Below are 12,261 nucleotides of genomic sequence, written 5' to 3'. Positions count from 1 at the left end.
GCACCTGCTGTTTCTGTGGCTTTTGAATATCTACCCCGTCCACCTCGGGTAGTTCTTCTTTGTCCCCTTTGAGCCGGTCGTCCTCTACCTCTTCCGAATGCGGAGTAGAAGCGAAAGGACTTGCCCCTCGCAGAGGTTCCTGTGGGACGAAAAGGTGTCTGACGGATTGCAGCGCCTAGGGATTTTGCTGCTGCTTTTGAAGTTTGCAGTTTCTCTAAACTGTCATCCGCCTTTTTCCCGAACAAAGAAGAGCCATCGAATGGCATGTTCAAGTGCCTGGCTTGCACATCTGGGGCAAAACCAGACTTTCTCAACCAAGCGAATCTCCTGGTTGTTGTACTTGCCGCCATTGCTCTGCTGATACTGTCAGCCGAATCAATGCCCGTCTGGAGGGATTCGCACATAGCGTCTTTACCGTCCTGTATAATATTCAGGAACGCATCCCTTTCTTCTCCCTCCGGGATGCAGTCAGCCGCTGTAGAAGCACACTCCCAAAGTGTATGGCTGAATCTAGCAAGGGTGCAAGTAGCATTAACAGACTTTAACGCCATGCTACATGCCGAAAAAACTTTCTTTGCCATAGCATCATATTTTTTATCATCCCTGTCCTGTGGGACGGTAGGATAAGCCGTCTTGACATCGGTAGAGGATGCTGCCTGTACCACCAGACTTTCTGGGGATGGGTGTTTAGACAAAAACTCCGGGTCTGTAGAGGATACCCTGTACTTTGTAGACAGTTTTTTATTTACTGCCGGTACGACATCTGGGGTTTCCCAGTTAGTCATAATCTTCCTCTGAAGAGCTTTATGAAAAGGCACCACAGGATCCTCCTGTGGGCCTTTGTCAAGAATATCCGTGAGGTCATCTGTTTGGAAAGATTGTGAAGGTGTAGACCACCCCATAAACTCTGTGATCCTGGCCATTAAGGCTCTATAGGGGGTTTCAGCATGTTCCCCCGGGTCTGGCCTAGCAAACTCCACCTCAGGGGAGGTGTCTAACCCACTTGCCTCATGTAAGGAATCATGAAGATCCTTTAACCTACGTTCTTCAGAGGAAAATTCCTCTCTAATTGGGGTAACAGGTCCCTGCAACTCAAATGTGTCTTCCTGTTCAGACAATTCACCCTCTTCCATAATTGAGGACATACTTCTCAATTGTTCTGAACTCATAAAGGGTGTAAACCCCATTTCCAAGGCAGAGGGTGCCCAACTTGTCATAATCGGCCTCGAAAACGTCGATGCCGAAGGCTTCGAGCGTGGCGTCGAAAACAAAGGCGGAGGCCTCGAAGACCTCGACAGAATTGGGATTCTGCTCGACAATCTCGAAGACGTCGAGGACCTGGGGATAGTCACTGGGTGTGTCGTAACCGTGACTTTTCTTGGCGTCAACACCGGTGTCGAAGCTGGCGTCGAGTCGACAGACTCGTGTGTCGAAGGTCCCTTCGACAACGGCGTCAAAGACATCGACCTCGACGGAACCTCCGTCGACGGCGGCAACGGAACCTTCGAGGAAGGTTTGGAGGTCATAGTCCTACTCGAGGGTTCGTGACGCGCTCGAGAGGTTTCCTTCGCCGGGTACTGCGACTCGCGGCGTTTTTGACCTTCGGGTCTTTCGACCAGAGCATCGCTCTCGGCAGTCTTCGAGGGGGTCGAGGCCGCTTTCTCGAAGACGCTCATCATATTTTTGCGGAATTCCTCCCATTCAGCCCGGGAACTATGTTTCGTGGGGCACGGGATTCTCTTTGGCGAAACAGAGGAAGAGGAAGACGGAGAAGGGGATCTTCGACGTCTCCTCTTCGAGTGCTTCCATCTCAAGGAGTGATGAGACCCACTCCGAGATCTGGAGCGCGAATGGTGATGAGGAGACGAATGTCTCGACTTCGTTGACAAAGAAGAAGCTTTAAAAGTCTTACCTTTCTCCAGCTTCCCCCTACGCTCCTTCAGGGCCTTAGCTGTCATGGACATACAGTCCTCGCACTCCGAACAATGGTGTTCAGCTGCCAAACACCACAGACAAACTCTGTGAGGGTCAGTCAGCGACATCTTTTTCCCACAATCTCAGCATTTTTTGAAGCCGGATCGAGGAGTTGTCGGTTCTGACGAAGAAGCCATCGAGTATGGATCGAATAACTCGAGGTAAATAGGTTTAACCTGACAAAACTGAGCAACGGTATTCCAAGGCACTGAGTAAGCGCGGAAAAACGGAACTGAGCAGCGGGCGCTGCGCACGGCCTTTATAGCCAGGATGGCGTCGACGTTGATGCGGCGGCTGTCGAGGGACATCGACTCGGAGGATGTCGACGCGCAGCGCCATCTAGAGAAAAAAATTTTCCGAGGCCAGCACAGCTGGAAGAAGATATCTAAGATGAGGAATACGTCGGAGGACACAATCCCTTTGAAATGGTTTTACTGCATTTATGGTTTTCGAGGTGAGAGCTGCGGCTGATGAGATGGCACTGACTTGTCTGTCCATGGAGAGCGTGGAGTCTAAGTATACCCCTAAAGTTTTCACAGAGGTTGCAGTTCTAATGATTGTGTCCTCGATGATGAAAGAGCTACATGTGTTGTCGAGTCTTTTTAGGGCTTCTTTGTGGCCTACTAGTAGTATTTCGGTTTTTTCCCCCATTTAGACAGACCGTTTACTGCCATCCAGGCCTGGATGCCGGCATATATGTCTTGCAGGGTTTTCAGGTCTTGGTCATAGTTGCCTGTTAGGGGTATGAGAACTTGTGTGTCGTCGGCATAGTTGGTGAAGGCTATGCCGATGTCTTCTAGGTCACTGAATAATGGAAGGGTAAAGAGGTTGTAGAGCGTGGGGGGGGATGTGCATGAGCCTTGTGGGACACCGCATTCGATGGGAGACGGTAGGGCAGATGCTTGGTCAGAGAAAACTCGCATGGCTCGGCCATCCAGGAAGGATGTGATCCATGCAGTGGCTTTGTGAGAGAAGTGGGCTGTGCCGGTGAGATGTTGACATAGGCTCTTGTGGTCGACCAGGGCGAAGGCGGCCGAGAGGTCGAGGAGTAGGAGGAGTGAGGATTTGCCTTTATCCATGTTTTGGAGTAGTTGGTTCTTGAGGTCGAGTAAGGTAGATTCTATGCCGTGGCGGGGGCGGAAACCTGATTGTTTTTTTCCAAGGATGTTATGCTTTTCCAGGTAAGCTTGAATTTGTAGATGAGCAGCTTTGTCTCGAATTTTCAATAGAAATGGCACTGTGGTGATCGGGCGGTAGTTGTTGGGCGAGTTTGGGTCGAGGGAGTTTTTTTTTTAGTAGGGGCCGTACCCAAGCTTCCTTGAGGGTTGTTGGGACGGCGTTGGCTGCAAAGGATGCGTTGATGAACAAGGTGATGAAAGGGGCAAGTGTTGTAGCACAGCCTTTGATTAAGTTAGCTGGGCATATGTCTCCTTTACATATTGATGGTTTGATGTGCTTCATGATGTGGAGCACTTCGGGTGTGGTTACTTCTATGAAGGTGAAGGTCTTGGGGGGTTTGCCACAGTTGTGTCCGACTGGCTTGTCTATGGCTGGTTTAGGTGTAGGGTTGGGTTTAGGAAGTTTGTCACATTGGGTTTTGATTTTGTTTCTAAGTGTGTTGATTTTGTTTAGCATGGCGTGTTGGATGTTATTGCACCATGTGGCGTTTTTCTCAGTGGGTTGAGCAGCAGTGGTGGGGATGGTAAGCTCCTTATATATGGAGAATAGCTCTCTAGACTGAGTTGGCTTTCTCAATTCTGGTGTTGTATGTAGCTGCTTTGGCAGTGGAAATGGCTTTCTTGTACTGTTTGGCGAGAGTGAGGTAAGAGTCTCTTGTGGTGGTGGAGGGGTTATTTTGCCATGCGGTTAGTGCTGTTCTTTTGGCAGTGCGTGCGTCCTTGAGTTCTTGAGTGAACCAGGAGTTAGCGTGGAGTATTTCTTTTGCTTTTTTCTTTTCTAGTGGCGCTACCCTTTCTATTATATCTTTTAGGGTGTTGTTATAGATATCGACTAGTGTAGTAGGGTCTTTGGAGGTGGGGTGAGCGAGTGCTGAGGTTTCCAAGTGTGGGATAATTCTTTCAGCTGTGAGCAGTTTTTTTGATCTTACCATAGTGGCTGGTGCAGGTGGGTGGTGGTTCCCTGCTGCTTTTACTGGTATGAAGAAGTGTAGTAGGTGGTGATCTGTCCATGGCCTGGGGGTGTTAGAACTGATGTCAGCTGGACAGTTGTGATCATCGATCCAATCAAGGATTCGGCCTTTGGTGTGGGTGGGGTCCAATACTCTGAGTGAAGTCTAAGTCTGATAAGGCTTTAGCGAGGGCTTTGCTTTTTTTAATCTTTTGGGTCTTTATAGCCCAGGTTGAGGTCACCTAAGAGGATGACTTTTGAGTTGGCTTTCAGGTTGTCACCTAGGATGTGGGTAATGTTGGATTGGAAGTTGAGTGTTGGGCCTGGCAGGTGATATACGATGTGTATTATTATAGTGATGTTTGGCGAGGGAGACAGTTTGACTGTTAGGGAGTCGAAGTTCTCAGTTTCCACAGTATTCGACTGTCTGGCATTGAGGGCTTCTTTAATGATTAGGGCGACCCCTCCTCCTTTATTGGATGTTCTGTCTTGATGCAAGATGATGTACCCTGGTGGCAGCGTTTGGCAGATAGCTGGCCCTGAGGCTTCGTGTAGCCAGGTCTCGGTTATGGCTAGTATGTCTAGGTCAAGTTCAGTAATGAGGTCGTGGATCTCTGTTGTATGTGCGGGTAGGGAGCGTACATTGATGAGTGCGCATTGGAGTTTTGTTTCCTGGTTGCTCTTGGGAGGGGATGGGGCAGTGGTGATATAGGGAGTATCAGTTGTGCTAGGCGTGTTTGGGATGGGTGTGGTGGGTAGTGGTGGTGTAGCCTGGGAGTGTGTATTGAGGAGTGGTTTGGAGTTGGCTGTGGGTTGATCAGATCGACAGCCTAGCCGTAGGTTTCTTGTGTGGAGTGGCATGGGTCTGGTGTTATGTTATGTTATTTTGCATTTATATAGCGCTTATATACCATTGGTATGGTCTGAAGGCGCTGGTAGGTTGAACGCCCTTGGGAACCGAAGTTCGGTCAGTAGAGAGAGAAGAGAGTGTCAAAAGGTGCGTGTGCAGCTGGTGCGGAATTCAAATGGTAACTGCTTCTTAGCGGTAGGTGTGGTGGTTGAGAGATCAGGAGTATGTGTTCGCTCTGGCCGGCTTTATCCAGGACGAGTGTGGCTGCGTTAGGCCTGAGGAGAACGCCTGGCTGGGTGGTGTGAAGCCAGCAATGTTTACTTAGAGTGCTGTGGAGTAAGCGGGAGATGTAGATATGAGAACAGTTATACCGAATGGTGTCATAGTATCACTGTGTTCTAGTTGAGTGGTGGTGCAAGGGAGAGAGTAAGCGTGGGGTGTGTTATGATGTATGCTCTTTCGAATGTTCCCTGGTGTGATTGTTGCCAGGTAATTTAGAGAGGGTGGCTATCAAGTTACAATTGTTAGGGCACGTAGCTTGATTAGGGACTGTACTCCTGGTCGATAGGGCTGGTAAGAATGGTGTAGGTGGTATGGTGTGGGAGCATGGGAGTAAGAGTGCCATGCTTGAGGCAACTATGCAGTGGAGTGCTGATCAGATACAGTATGGGTCCAATACCAGTGGGTAGCAAGGCAGTGGCACATCAGGTGCAGAGGCACATCAAGTTTAAGGGCACATCAAATACAATGGGTCTAATACCAGTGGGCAGCAAGGCAATGGCACATCAGGTGGAGAGACACATCAAGTTTAAGGGCACATCAAATACAATGGGTCTAATACCAGTGGGCGGCAAGGCAGTGGCACATCAGGTGCAGAGGTGCAGCAGCTGCAGTATGGGTGTAGTAGCAATGGGCAGCAAGGCAGTGTCACATCAGGTGCAGAGGCACATCAAGTTAAAGGGCACATCAAATACAATGGGTCTAATAACAGTGGGCCGCAAGGCAGTGGCACATCAGGTGCAGAGGCGCAGCAACTGCAGTATGGGTGTAGTAGCAATGGGCAGCAAGGCAGTGTCACATCAGGTGCAGAGGCACATCAAGTTTAAGGGCAAATCAAATACAATGGGTCTAATACCAGTGGGCAGCAGGCAGTGCCACATCAGGTGCAAAGGTACATCAATTACAATGTGTTTAATACTGGTGGGCAGCAGGGCAGTGGGGGGGCAGCAAAAGCAGGTAGTAGGCATTGAGAAATAGGACATATGGGGCATGCGTGGCCAGTATGGCTGCGCAACGAAAATGGTCAGTTTGCTGTTGCAGGATTAATGGTGCCACTTTTTTGGAGGTCGGACATATTGGTGTCCCAGGGGTGTTGGTAGTACTTACAGATCCTGTCGGTTGCTTTCACGTGCGCTGTTCGGCACTAGACAGGCGTAAGACAGGCCTGGCCCTTGCTCTGTGGCCCTTCCTGTGCCGGCTCACGCCTTCCGGTGGGGTTGGCTCAGGGAAGTGGCGCGCTCAGCCAATGGGCAGCCTGGGGGTGCGACTGTTTCTTAGCAGCCGCTTGTAAACAAATGGGCGGCCATTTTGCCGGCGCCGTGGCCCGCGCGGATTTCACCGTAGACGAGGCCGGTGAAGTACGAAGAAGGGTGCAGAGTGGTGCGCTCTTGCTGGCAGGATGGCGTGGAGGGCAGCAAAGGTGCAGATCAGGAATAAATACTATTCCTGGGAGGGCGCGCTGCAGGCATCACCTTTTAGTGCTGGAGGGGCTAAGAGTGGGTGCCTGCTCTTCACGTAGGTCGTGCTGTGGGTCCTGTGGGTGTTCCTTCTTGGAGGAGGAGGGCTCCTGCCCTTCTCCGTCTGGAGCTGGATGGGAGTGAGGGAACAGGCGTAAGACAGGCCTGGCCCTTGCTCTGCGGCCCTTCCTGTGCCGGCTCACGCCTTCCGGTGGGGTTGGCTCAGGGAAGTGGCGCGCTCAGCCAATGGGCAGCCTGGGGGTGCGAACTGGTTGTGTATCCCCGGCAGGTGGAATGTTTGTAGAATGATGATGTTGCAAATGTCCCAGGCCAGATGGTTTGAACCTCTTGAGATGGGGAGCTAGACCTGGTTCCTCCCAGTTTGCAGAGGTAAGACATTGGGGTGGTATTGCAACTATTGTGCCAGTCGCATGAGCAGCCTGCAATGGGGTATTAAGGGTATGCAAGACGACATGATTCCGAGAAGCGCCATGTATTTGCGCACGGGGAGCTCTTTGTTTGGGGTGAATGAGCGTGCCAGCGACATTAACCTGTGAATTCTGTCGGCCGAGGGTTTGACCAAGCTTTGTGTTGTGGAGAATTGTGCTCCCAGGGACATCTAGGTTTTGGATGGCGCGACACAGGATTTTGTGTAGTTAATTGTAAATCCTAACTGTTGAGTGAGTCTTCGTTTGCGCAAGTGAGGCCGATGTTTCTTGGCGCCTTTGGGCCATGACCAACCAATCATCTAGATATGGATAGACTTGGTGGCCTTATTTTCTGAGGAATGCTGCCACTGGAGCTAGGCATTTGGTGAAAGTCCTGGGGGCTGAGAGACCGAAAGGGAGGACTTGGCATTGGCAATGCCCCTCTCCGACCTTGAACCTCAGGTGCCTGCAGTGTATTGGAATGTGAAAGTAGGTGTCTTAAGTCCAACGCCGACAGATGTTCGTGAGACTGAACCTCTTTTATGATGTCTTGTAGCGTGACCATTTTGAATTTTAGTTTCTTGATGTTTTGTTTGATTTCCTTTAGTCCTGGATGGGACGCCACTTTCGGCCACAAAGTACCTAGAGTATACCCCCCCCCTCCACCCCCACCCTTGCCATCAAGTGTGGCTGAACCCTTTTATAGCTCTTTTGGCAAACAGACACACCTCTTGTTGAAGGATCCGTTGATGCGGATGTGATAGTTACGGGAGGGGCTTTTGTTCATAGTTGAGATTTGTTCTGCCTACCCCTTTGAGAGGTGGCATAGCCACGTTTATGTTGTGGTTGGCGGTAGTCCCTGGAACGCTGGAGGGACTGATAGTCACTTTTATAGCCCTGAAAGCAGTAGCCAGATCTAGTATACCCTTTGGAGTCTTCAGTTGAAGACTATCTAGTTTGACCTGAGGCTACCCGAAAGGGACAAAAAGACATTCTGCGTTGTAAGGAAGTTAGTGACCGTGCAGTATCAGAATCCGCCTTCATGGCCTAAAGAGCCGTCGATTTTGTCACTGAAGATGTTTTTGCCCTTGAATGGCATGTCTACGACCTTATGTTGCACCTCCTGCCAGAAGTCAGTGCAGCGTAGCCAGCCCTGCCTTCGTAGCACAACTCCATTACAAATTTGTTTAAACCCTGTTTCCGCGAGGTCCACAGCTGTATTGATGCTATAGTTAGAGGCTTCTTCTCCCTTGTGTAAAATTGTCATGACTTCCTTTCGTTGATCGGGTAAATGCTCCAGGATGGCTCATTTCGCAGTCATAGCAGGCTACTATGGGAAGGGCGTTCACAGCTTTGACCGTCATTGCCCCGATGGCGAGTACCTTTTTGCCAAAAGCATCCATCTTCCTTCGTTTTCCAGGGGTGAAGGGCATTTCTGCTGCGAGCGTGCTTTGCAGGTAGCAGCTGCTGCCACTACGGGCTCTGGAGAGGACTGAGAAGTGAGGCATGTGTCTGGTGCTTTAAACTTCTTGTCCAGCCTACCTTTGACTGCAGTTTCTGTGTAAGTGTGCTTCAGTGTTCGTAATCCCTCCTGCCAAACATGGTCCAGAATGGGTTTAACAAACACGGCTTTCTGGTGTTTCCCCATGTGATCAAAAAGTAAACAGTCTTTCATTTCCTCCATCGGTGTTAAACCGAATTCTTGGCACGCTTTTGAAACCATGGCATCGAAAGCCCCAATGTCGCCTGGCAGAGAGGGCTGCACCGGACTACCTTGTGCCTCCACTTGGTCTGCATCGTCTGTATCCCAGGTATCACCCCGGTGTAACGAGTAAGCTGTTGTGGTGGAGTCTGTATCCTTTGGATCAATGTCCTGATCTGTGTCCACCAGCTCCCGTTCTTCTTGGTCACCTAACAGAGGACTACAGCTGTGTGGAGGAGGATGTTTAGGGGGAAGATTGAGACCTGTGCGTTGAGCGTGGGCGTTTGGTATGGTTCCGGCTGTGGGACATGCATCCGTAATCTTTCCGTTGAACAGGTGGGCCTTGTTGCATTTGCGCCTTTTGGTTGCACTCTGTAGAGGGAGTGCCCGATATTAAGGCAGTGGTATCCTGGCGTTGAGTTGATCCAATAGACCTTGCAAAGTTGACAGTACTTGCAGGGATAGAAGAGATTGCAGATTTATTAGTTGATCTGCTGATGCCACCCCCCTGGAGTGTGACAAGGGTGTTGCAGGAGGGAAACCGAGGGGTGCACTGGCTTGTCTTAGTGGTGTTCATTCCTCTCTTGGTTGGAAGAGAACAGAGCCTGTCCCGAGAATGGGACTGGATTATTGTACATTCTTCAGAGTCTGAATCTGACACACCTGGAAAATCATCCTTTGGAGGCACAAAATCTGACGTGATTTTGTGTTGCAGAATTTCATCAGGTATGATTTCTGTATATTTTATGGGTAATACTCCTACGGGGAGTTTGCTTGGTTCCGTAATGTCCACTTTTGAGGTCCTAAGGTTTCCTTTAGCACGGGAGGATAAGGATAGGCCTTCACCTTGCAGCTGCGTGATAGGCTTCAGTTTCCGGTCTTCGGCTTCTCACTTTCCAAGGCTCGTAAAAGTAGAGGTTTCTAGAGGTCAAGGGTACTTCCCTCCTTGCAACCCTCTCCGGTCTCGCCTCTTTTCGCCTTGTGTTAAATCACCACCTTGGAACTGCTGCTTCCTCATGTGCTTTTCCTCACTTAGAGGAGTGTGCTTTCAGGCTCTGCCTTTTATCCGTGTGGGGAAGCGGATTGGAAGTCAGGTGTGTGTAATGATCAGTAAATGCCTGACCCAGGTGTTGGGACATGTCTGGTATATAGCTCTGGTGTTAGTCCGTTGTCGCTCACGAACTGTCCGCGAGAAAGGGTTTATGTGTCGGAAAAGGGCAGAGGGGAGGCGGGGGGGATTTAACTTCTAGGTACCCTACCTGGTAGGATGCGGAAAAGGTGTTACAGGAAAGGGGATACCGCGTCTCAACCTTTGGTGTCTCACTTCCACTCCCCGAAGACAGCTCATTCAGGTGATCCTCCGGCACTGGTCCACCCCCAAGAACTGGATCCAATAGCGATGGCCGTGTCCTGGCCACCTGGATGACAGATCCCCCAGGGACTAGCCGGTGAGACACCTTCAGGTTTCTCACAGTGCTCGTCACAGAGGGAGGTTTTGGGGTGTAGGTTTTCAGTTTTGAGAATGTTCATGCACGGGGGTGGGGGTGGTGGGCAAGGCGGAACACAGGGTTGGATGAGCTGCATGACTGGTGTGTTTGCAGAGATGGGGGTGCATTCTTTTGTTGTCAGTGAGGCGCCTCTTCTCAGAGGGGGCCTGAGCAGTTGACACTTTGGATGGATGCTTCGGACTGGGAACCCCGAGTGGCTTGTTTTGCCTGTTGGGTCTGTGTTTGTTCCCAGGGTGTAATTCAATGAGTCCCCCTATCCCCCGTTTCTGTTTCCATGCTGAAGAAGTGCAAGAGTTGTGCAGTTCTATGGTTATTGTTGGGGGTGTGGCGAAACGCAACAGGTGATCATATATCTTGTGGTAGAGTCTTAGCCCAGTTTGTGTTTGGAGTGCATTTGCAAATCGGGGGCGCAGGGTCTTGCTTCACGTGGAGGAGCAGCAGCGTGGCTTAATGACTGCAGAGGGGGTATGTTTTGGTTGTTCAACTTGTTTGCCGTTTATCGTTTGTGTACTTCAGCCTCTTTACATGTGGGTGGCTGGGATGGACCGAGGGTCTGGCCTCTTTGGGGTGTGCAACGTAGTCTTCCTTACATGGTATTTCATGATGAATGCATGGGTGTCATGAGGTCCACCATTTGAATGAAGATGAAGCTGTATCTATTATGTGGAACTCATTTTTCAACTTTTTACTGCCTGCCAGCATAGCATGCACTCTAGAAGGCTGTATGCGATTAAATCACTGATTGAAGTCAATCACTCCTACATCATGCAACCATGGTGGGATTAAAAAGAAATAGGACTGTTGCCACATTGAATTCAAATATATACTAAAATAACAATATGCACAGCCAGCATTAAATTGCTCATCAAAACCTTTTGTTTGGATTATAGTTTTTGAAACCAAGTCTTAAATACTGGAGTTTGCACAATCGTGCTAATGGAAAAATTATGAAAATGTGTGCTCACTTGTTGAAGGAAAACTGGGAGCTGCTGCCTCATTTGGTCCTGCAGTTGAGGGTTTCCAGCAAACAGCGGGTTATTCAACATCATCTGGGAACATCAGAAAAGCATGTTAAGTAGTATTTTTTTTTTGTTTTTTCTCAGCATTCCTTTTAAAACATTAAATACAAACAATCACCCTCCTAAGCCAAGAATAATGTTTATTATGAGGGCTCAATGATCTCTTTAAAAACATTTGTTTCAATAGATTGGATTGGAGTGGGATGGGGAATAGAATGCGGGGGGGGGGAGAGGAAGACGAGGAGAGAGATGGGGAAGAGGGAAAGAAAGGGAGAGGGAAAGGGAGAGAGGCAAATAAGGGTGAAGAGAGAAAGAGGGGTGGAGAGAGAGCAAGAGATAGCGAGACATGGTTCCTTGTAAGACTTGAGAACATGAGTTCGAATTTTCTATTTTTGTGTAGCACAATCTGCGCTTCGTCGCCATCCCTATCCCTTCCTTCGCCTTCCCTCCTGCTCTCCCTCTGCCTGACCACCCAGACTGTGGCTTAGCCCTGCTTTGGGTCATATGACCCGTTAATGCATACTCTTATGTGAGCTTCTCTGGACAGCCTTGCCCGAGGAGCCAGCGAAGGGTAGGGACTAAGGGTGCCACCTGTTTGCTGGCTGCCCAAGCCCTATCCCTGCTACCTCCTTTTGACAAACTGAACAATCAACATCTCATTAAAGTGAATCTACAAGCCAACTCTGGTGGTTAACCATTTGTGTAATGTCTGTGTAACTAGACTTTTACTCATTGGCTGCTATCACTAGATTGAGTCCTTCGGGCCGTGGCTACAATGCCATGTAGGAGTACGTGTTCCAGAAGAGCTCCCGTTGATCCTACGCTGATTCGGACCAAAACTGCACATATATGAGGTCAAAATAGATATTTGGAGGGGCAGGCGTGTGAAGCTGCAAAGCACAGCTGGAGAGCGCTCC

At 49.7% G+C, this 12,261-nt stretch overlaps 1 protein-coding gene across 2 annotated transcripts in view; it reads right to left on the bottom strand.

Annotated features, from left to right (window-relative positions):
• The window catches only part of UBQLN1 (ubiquilin 1), a 1,098,378-nt gene that overhangs the window by 370,274 nt on the left and 715,843 nt on the right, over positions 1 to 12,261 (bottom strand). For both annotated transcript variants that reach the window (XM_069625875.1, XM_069625876.1), the window contains one exon: positions 11,291 to 11,374. In XM_069625875.1, the coding sequence (XP_069481976.1) occupies positions 11,291 to 11,374 (84 nt within the window). The remainder of the gene's footprint in view (positions 1 to 11,290; positions 11,375 to 12,261) is intronic.

The sequence above is a fragment of the Ambystoma mexicanum genome, chromosome 6p (genome assembly GCF_040938575.1).
Source record: "Ambystoma mexicanum isolate Mex_15411 chromosome 6p, UKY_AmexF1_1, whole genome shotgun sequence".
In the NCBI taxonomy this organism is placed as follows: Eukaryota; Metazoa; Chordata; class Amphibia; order Caudata; family Ambystomatidae; genus Ambystoma; species Ambystoma mexicanum.
The sequence above is the reverse complement of the archived record's forward strand: the minus strand, read 5'-3'. Positions and strand labels throughout refer to the sequence as shown.